Source organism: Mastomys coucha, unplaced genomic scaffold (assembly GCF_008632895.1).
Source record: "Mastomys coucha isolate ucsf_1 unplaced genomic scaffold, UCSF_Mcou_1 pScaffold22, whole genome shotgun sequence".
NCBI classification, from domain to species: Eukaryota; Metazoa; Chordata; class Mammalia; order Rodentia; family Muridae; genus Mastomys; species Mastomys coucha.
Window position 1 is genome coordinate 66,873,658 of NW_022196905.1, and position 8,584 is coordinate 66,882,241.

The following is an 8,584-nucleotide window of genomic DNA, read 5'->3' on the forward strand; positions in this document are numbered from 1 at the left end:
TCTCTCTCTCTCTCTCTCTCTCTCTCTCATGTGTATGTGGGGTGTCTGTGTAATTAATTGTATGTAACACATAGGGTATTAGAGCTTCTGGAACCGGACTTACAGGTGGCTGTGAGCCACTCAGTACGGGTCCTGAGAACCAAACTCAAGTCCTCCGGAAGGGGAGAGTGCCCTTCTAAAGAGCTCACTCTTAACCACTGAGACACGGCTCCAGCCCCTGAAACGTCTTTTCTTCAAAAACACGGAAGCTGACCATACTTACTCTCCCTTAAAAAAAAAATTAAATGAGCTTTTCATTTTAAGGCTACCCAGAACCGTTGCTGTTCCCCATCCCAGAGCCTTGAACCCACGGTGACCCCAGCAGAACCGCTGCCGGTCCGCTTCCCAAAGCCACTAGACCCATGATGACCATGGCACTCACCGTTCTCTTTCCTCAGCCTTGAAATGAACTTCTTTGGTGGGATGACGCCAACCTTCTTCTTCTGAGTGGCAATGCTGTGGAAAAGGTCTGCCAGGCATGTCAACAGGTTTTCCTTCTTTTTTTGCTGGGCCTTGTATGCCAACACATTCTCCCGGAACGGCCGGCAGAAGTACAACGCTTGGAGCACGGAGTTACAGTAGCATGTGTTTCCAAACTGCCAAAGCACAAGAGCAGTGGCTGTAATCATTGTCTGGGCATAAGCAGTCTCCCAACAGGGGAGGAGAGGGAGGTGCCAGGAACCTGCCAGGAACCTGCCAATCCCTGCGTTCCCGTATCAGAGCCCAACATGTCAAATTAGGTAACGGTGGATCTGATCAACAAGGACAGGGACAAAAGGGTACAGCAGTGGTTCTCATCCTTCCTGATGCTGCGACCCCTGATGATGTGGTGACCCCCTACTATAAAACTATTTCCGTTGCTACTTCATAACTATAATTTTGCTAGTTATGAATCGTAATATAAATATCTGTGTTTTCCGACCGTCTTAGGCGACCCCTGTGAAAGGATAGATGGAACCCTACAGAGGTCACGACCCACAGGTTGAGAACCGCTGGGATACAGTCATCTGTGCACACGCGGGCACACACGCACACACACCCACGCGCGCGCGTACACACACACCTTAGCTGTAGTTTTACTTGCTATGCTCTCAGTTATGGGGAGTCAACCACAGTCTGTGAACATTAAGTGAAAAATTACAGAAATAAATTACAATTTTCTATTGCATACCATTCTGAGTGCTAGGATGGGATCTCACACCATCCTATAACATCCTGCCTGGGATGTGAATCACCCCTTCGTCTCTTGTATCTACAAAATACATGGTACCTGCCCACTAGTTCACTTAGATTTCTTGGGTATCACAAGCAACCTTTATATTACTTAACAATGGCCTCAACCTAGTATTAAGAAACAAATTGGCCGGGCGGTGGTGGCTTTAATCCCAGCACTTGGGAGGCAGAGGCAGGAGGATTTCTGAGTTCAAGGCCAGCCTGGTCTACAGAGTGAGTTCCAGGACAGCCAAGGCTATACAGAGAAACCCTGTCTCGAAAAATAAAAAAAAAAAAAAAAAAAAAAAAAAAAAAAAAAAAAAAAAAAAAAAAAAAAAAAAAAAAAAGAAACAAACTAATACTGATAATTTACTGTACTTGTTCTATTTTATTAGAACATAATTTCATTTCTTGTGCCTAATGTATAAATTAAACTTTATCACATATATATATATACATATATAAAATATTCTATATAAAGTGTGGGATGATCTAGTTTTAGACATCCATTTGGGGTCCTACAATAAATCCCCCACATAGATAAGAATTTCTGATCAATCAAAATCTATAAACTTATAATCACTCTGATTAGGAATCTAACCAGCTCTGGTGCTTAGAAAAAGACAAGAAAGAAAACCCACATAACATGGAAACTCAGAAAAGCAGCTGGCTAAAGAAAAGACACATAGTAATATTCAAAAAGTTCCCCTGACTGCAGGTAAGGTGATGTGCATTTGTGGTCCCAGCTCTTGGGAGGCTGAGGCAAGAGGATCATTGCAAGTTGGAAGCCAGCCTGTCCCACACAATGAGCTCCAGGCAGCTTGAGCTATACAGGGAGAACCTGTCTCAAAATAAAAAAATAAAAAAAAACCTCCCATGACTGTAAAAATAAAAATCCAGATCAAAAAGAAAGTGAAGGGGCTGGGGATATAGCTCAAGAGGAGATGTGTGTGTGTGTGTGTGTGTGTGTGTGTGTGTGTGTGTGTGTGTACATGCATATGTATACACACCCGCACATACAATGCAGGGAGTGGGTAGGTGTGTATTTAAGGAGTTAAGAACCACTTGCTCAAACAAAGCCTTTAAGGAACAGAGCTTGTTTAGGGCTGCAGTGGCTGCCGCCCCACAGTGCAAAATCTCACTTACTCCAACGCAATAGAGCAAGAAGCGCCTCTATAGGCACCCCTCCCTTCTTCCCACCTCTTTCCTTCTAAGTTACTCTGCCTTGTTGCAATTGTCCCAATATGATATCACACAAGTCCCTAGTCCCTCTGTAATCAGATTAGGGCCCACACAGCAGCACTCTATCCCTCTCCAGTCATAGACAATGAGATTTTGACTTTGGAGGGGAAAGTCATTATTACCTCACTGGTTTCTAAGTGACTGGAAGCCCAACTCTGTTGGAGGCCCTCCCGGAGACCTGCACTTTAAGGCTGCTCCCACTCAGTAAGAGAACAGGAAGAAATTCCAAAGAAATAACAAGATCCATAGCCTAGATTACAAGATGCTGTAGAAGTCAAATGGAGCATGGGCATCTCTGAATGGCTTTGTGGCTAGGACATCCTCAGTTCCTATGTATTCTAATGTTCCCTGACATAATTATGTAACAGGTAACAAGCCCTTTTACACAGAGGTTGTCACCTTCATAAATTACCAGTTAAAGAATCATAAATGAAGCGATTAACAAATACAGCTCCCATGATTCTTCTACAAGGTAAGCAACAGGCTTAATTCTCTCTCCATACTCTACATTTGTATTTTCCTTAGCTAGGGAAGAATTCCCATGAATTGAATAGCTCTCTTCAGAGTGTTATGTAAAGGCCCATGCACAGTGGTGAAAATAAACTGTATTAAAATTCAAAGACTGAGTTTTGCCAATACCATACCCTGTATTTCCAAGGACTTATGAAGCCTTACTCTGTCCAGTCTCAATATCTTTTACCCAGACACCCTATAGTCACAACAGGTCTGATATAGTAGTCAATTCTGAAGAAATAAAAGGAATATTTTCCAAGTGTCTACAACATACCCCAGCCTCTCATCAGGGTTTCACATAGTGGTGCTCCACTCTACCACCACCACTCCCTCCCTTCACACACACGCGCACACACACATACACACACATTCATCCTTCACTGTGACTCAAGAGGGAGAAGCCATTGCAACCACAATTAGTAAACACAGGAATAGAAAGCCAGAAAGGCCAAGTTCCTTGCCTGGGATCATACCACCAGCTAACAGTAGAGGGAGAATACAAATGTAGCTCTTTCCTTTACACCCAATGCAGCAATTACTTGCAAAGAATGTGTCCAACTTCTCCAAGCACATCTCCCAGCAGGACCCTGGCAGACTGGCAGAGCAGCTGCTCCGGAAACTCACGTGTCTGTGAGCTAACACACTTAGTACCTAAAACTTCTATTCAATAGAGATACAGTGCTGTAGGAAATCCATAGGGGTGAGGGGTGATACCACTTCAGCACATGGCTCTCCTACCAAGGAAGCAGAGCAGTAAGTAAAGCCAAATCCTAAGGAGCTCTGGCCTAGCAGGAAGAAAACCAGTGTTGTAGAACAGTTTCCTCCAAGACTAAAACCCTCCATCTGGTAGAGAAGAACCTTACATAGGAAAGTAAAATAATTTCTGGATATTGTTTCAGGAAGTCCCTGAAACTGAGCAGATTCACTGGGCCCCTCCCTGCCACAGTAAACAGAGCTAAACTCCAAAGAAGACTCTAGGAAGAACAAAGGCTGCCAGGAAGACTCTGAGACTGGAACAGCTGCATGGAAGAAGCAGAAACCAGTCCCAGCTGCTTGGAGGGGGTTTAGACCAGAGTCTCTTGAAAGGACACTCTCCACCTTGCTGAGCTGCCTACAGGCTGTGCCCGGTGCTCCAGGTTCCCAGTTTTATGAACTGTCACCCATGCTGGGGTGGGCCTTGGTGTAGCAGCTGTCTTTGAGTCATTTCTGCTCTTGTAAGAAATCTCTCACCCATGCTTCTGTTAACTCCAATAAAATTAATTTGTTCACCAAATTAAACTTTGGTGGTACTTATGGTTTGGTCTGTAGTGAGCTCCCTATCTGGGGTGACTAGATGTATGGATTGCATCTCCCTAGGGAAAGTTTTGTCACACAATTGAGGCCAAGTACCTCTGGGATAAATGACTCTTGGTTCTTGATTGATAGCCCTCCTCTACCTCAAGTGGAGATTCTACCTACACAACTATAGATCTCTAATAAGCTGTATTATCAGTCAAGCACAGGTAACCAGCTACCAAGTCTTAAAACTCAAGGTATATTGAGCCATACCAAAACAAAGACTGAGAGCTTCACACTGTGAGAAAGGGAGGGAAAGCAAAGCAGGTTTGGCCACACACTAAGGAAATCACTAAGAAAGTGACACATACAAAAGGAAGCCCTCGAGGCACGTGAGAAAGGGGATGCAAATTCAATCAATAATGTAGCAATTAAGTCCTTTGCTGGGGACAACTATTAGGATGTTTTAAAAAGTAGATTAAAATGCCTGTCTCCAGCATTTGACTCTACTAACACAGTTACTTAGAGAGGTAATGGTAGTAGAGAGTTCTCAGACAGAGGCAAGACGGGTCACTGCAAATTCAAGGCCAGCCAGGTCTATAGAATGAGTTCAAAACCAACAGAGCTACATAGCTAGATCTTATCTCCCAAAAACAAAACAAACAAATAAACAACAACAACAACAAAGTCATCAGAGTTATATCAAATACCCTAAAACATTAGAAACAATAAATACTTACATTGACCAATCCGAAGTAGTGCTCATTGATCGGAAACTGCTCTGGTCCAATGTCTTTTTCCAGAGCAGAGGCATTGGTGCCCTACAAGAAAACATAGCAACAGCTCTGTGGCGTGAAAACAGATGAGGAAGTGGGGTGATGGGAGCTAGTCCAGCCTGAAGCTTGCAAGCATCCCTCGTCAGCAGCATATGCCGATGTGCGACTCTACAAGTCAACCAGGAGTCTCACAAGCAGGGCTTTCACTCAGTTCCTTACCCAGCGTACTCGTGGCCCCAGCTCTGAGCTTTCCATTAGGAAAGACTGTTTGAGATAGATATGTAGATAGATAGAAGATGATCTTCTGAATAAATAATATACTGAATAATAAAATACTTCAGACGGCTGCAGAAATAGAGGGCCTGGAAGATGGGACCATTTTCAAAGTCAATATCTGCATTCGGCTAAGGAGTTCTCACATAACTGCTCAGCCAGGCACTAATCTCTAGGTCCAGGCATTAATGAGAATGGTGAAGATACAGATATACATGCCAGCTCTCTTGGGGTTTCCATTTTCATACATGAAGATGGCCTGAAGCATAAAGCAAGCCTATCAGACAATACACTAGGAGCTGGTGACTACAGCAAAGGAAAATAAGCTCAGAGGTGGGCTGGGACTGGTGGGAATGCTATGGCTTGAGGGGCATGTGAGCCGTAAAGGCTGCCCACCTGCACCTTCAAGTAGAGAACTCCTCGAAGATCTTACTGAGAAGGCTCTGTGTCCAGAGAATGCTGCAGGTAATGGAAGGATGCAGTGTGAGTCCTGACAGCTATCAGGTGCATCGGATTGCTAAGCCTGATGATACTGCAGTATGGTCAGACTAACAGCTTCTGTGCCCTCTCTGCCGGGGACTGTGCAGTTTATCCTCATGATGCTCATAAGAACTAAACTATGTGTGACGGCTAGTCTCTGTTGTCTACATCTGGAAGTAACTTAAAATCCAAGAGGCTGGGTACACCTGTAAGGCATTTTTCGCAATTAAACCATCTGCAATGGGAAGACCCATTTTAATCCAGATCTTTAGAGGTGGCAAGATCTACCTTTAATCTGGGCCACACCCACTGACAGCCTATCTAAAGGACATGGTAGAAGGAAGCCTGCTTTCTTTGCCTGGTTGTTGCTGCTCTCGCTGGCAAGTGTATTCCTTCATTGGCAGGAGAGCCTATGTCTTCAGGATTCTAGCTGAAGACCAGCTGAGATATATATGCAGCCTCATGAACTAACTGAACAACTCCTGGATTTTCAGGTCTTCAATTGGAAGACAGCCACTGTTGAACCTGTAGACCCCATTGCTGAATTGTAGACCACAGCCTATCACCAACCCCCAAAGGCTGAACTCAGGAACCAGTTTCAGTCTTATCCAAATGTTCTACAAAACCTACCCATCCAAACAGTGATGAAGCCCACACCTGGGGGCCAGCCACTGGTTATGGATGGTCATTTCTCCCTAAGATCTAAATGAGATGGCTGTAAGGGAAGAAATAGTTCACTCCAGTCAGGTATACAGCCATCACTGACCAGAGGGGACAGGTTCCTGATCCCTGGAAAGACATTCAGTTGCCTTACATAAATGGTATAGTAGTTGCTTATAACCGATGCATATCCTCCTCTATGCTTTACATCTGCCACACAACCTATTACACTCAGTATAACAGGAATGCTATATAAACTGCTGGTACATTGGATTGTAATAAAGACAAAATCTGAGTGCTCAGTACAGTGGGAATGTTTCAAAGGTTTCTGATTTGTATTTGACTGTATGTTGGGGGAGCGGTGGGTAGGACTAGAGCCCTTGGCTGATGTTGTCTCCTGACCATCCACAGCCTTCTATTTCTCAGGCTATCACAGAAGACTCATAGCTCACAGAGACACAAGGATTTGGGAGATAGAGAACAGAGAGCTAAGCGTTTTATATTTAGAAAGTAATACTACTGGGCCTGGGGGTGAGGGATGACTCATTGATTTAAGAGTATATACTGCTCTTGCAGAAGACCTGAGTCTAATCCTCTAATACCTAAGTCAGAAGGCTCACAACAACCTATAACTCCAGCTCCTGGGGATCTGGTGCCCTCTTGATTCCACAGACACCTGCACCCACATATACAGGCAGACAGACAGACAGACAGACAGACACACACACACACACACACATAGACACATACAAAAATAACAGAATAAAGCATTAAGAGATTTCTAATGCTGTATCTTCTTTTATTTATTCTTTACATGTATGAATGTTTTGCCTGCATGTGTACAAGTGTGTTCTGTGCATACTGGCTACCAGAAGGTATCAGATCCCCCTAGGACTGGAGTTACAAATGATTGTGAGCCACCACATTGGTGTTGGGTCAAACCCAGGTCCTCTACAAGAGCAACAGATGCTCTTAACCATTAAGTTATCTCTTTAGCGCTCCCCCATGCTGTATAATCTTAATTCATATAAGTATCATCCCCTCCTAGAGAAAGACATGGCCATGAAGTAGACTGAGAACCAGTCAAAATGGTCACTTGCCACAAAGCACACATTAAGTAGGAGTCCAAGCTGTTATGTTTTATGAAAAATAGAGAGAGAAGGAATATGTTTGGTGGACGTGCAGCCTGGTGTAGGGGAAGGGGTGCCTCTATAGGCCCATGCTGAGGCATCCCTTCCCCGAGGGCCAGCCACAAAGAAGGTATAGTATAGAATAGAGTTTATTCAGGACATGGGGAAGGGAGATGAGAGGGTAGTAGAGACAGAAAAAGGCAGAGAGAGAGAGAGAGAGAGAGAGACAGACAGACAGACAGACAGACAGACAGACAGACAGACAGAGAAGAGAGAGAAGAGAGAGAAGAGAGAAGAGAGAATAAGGCCATGGAGAGAAAGGGGGAAGGGGAATGGGGAAAAAGGGGGAGCAAGAGGACAGAGCAAGAGAACAAGAGAAAGAGAGGAGGGGGCAAACATCCCCCTTTATGAGTCAGACACACCCAGCTGTCGCCAGGTAACTGTGGGGCAGAGCCTAAACTAAATGCCAGAACAGCAGTAAGGCAGGCTCTTTCCCCTACTCTAACATTTCTGTGTGATGTCTCGCTCTCTTTCTGCTCTGCCACCATTCTAGACTCCTTTGCCCACCCTCTGAGAGAACACCCAAAGCTCAGACGGAAGGCAGCTTTAGAACCCTTTCTTCAGTGTTGTGAAACCCATTGTCTCCACAACAGCATGGCTTTATTACAGCTGACCTTTTGAAATGATTGGTCAGGGGCTGGTGAGATGGCTCAGTGGGTAAGAGCACCCATCGCTCTTCCGCAGGTCATGAGTTCAAATCCCAGCAACTACATGGTGGCTCACAACCACCCGTAATGAGATCTGACACCCTCTTCTGAGCTGAAGGGTTTGCAGCCCCTTAGGATGAACAACAATATGAACTAACTAGTACCCTCAGAGCTCCCAGGGACAAAACCACCAACCAAGGAGTACACAGGGTGAGACTGATGGCTCTGGCAGCATGTGTATAGTAGAGGATGGCCAAGTTGGTCATCAATGGGAGGA

The 8,584-nt window shown here is 44.7% G+C and overlaps 1 protein-coding gene and 1 long non-coding RNA gene across 7 annotated transcripts in view; one reads left to right on the forward strand and one right to left on the reverse strand.

Moving 5' to 3' along the window:
• The window catches only part of Usp46 (ubiquitin specific peptidase 46), a 96,584-nt gene that overhangs the window by 32,616 nt on the left and 55,384 nt on the right, over positions 1-8,584 (reverse strand). For 4 of the 6 annotated variants that reach the window (XM_031342727.1, XM_031342724.1, XM_031342722.1 and 1 more), the window contains 2 exons: positions 5,022-5,102; positions 422-635 (listed from right to left, as the gene is read on the reverse strand). Coding sequence is in view for 5 of the 6 variants with exons in the window: in XM_031342724.1 (XP_031198584.1) it covers positions 422-635; positions 5,022-5,102 (295 nt within the window). In the remaining variant the exon portion in view is untranslated. Of the gene's footprint in view, positions 1-421; positions 636-1,210; positions 1,317-5,021; positions 5,103-8,584 lie in introns of those variants that run through there. The other 2 variants (XM_031342726.1, XM_031342725.1) reach the window with 2 other exon arrangements.
• Positions 2,882-4,275, forward strand: LOC116071254. Its single transcript, XR_004110790.1, has 2 exons — positions 2,882-2,965; positions 3,906-4,275. It is a non-coding gene; the product is annotated as an uncharacterized LOC116071254 (long non-coding RNA).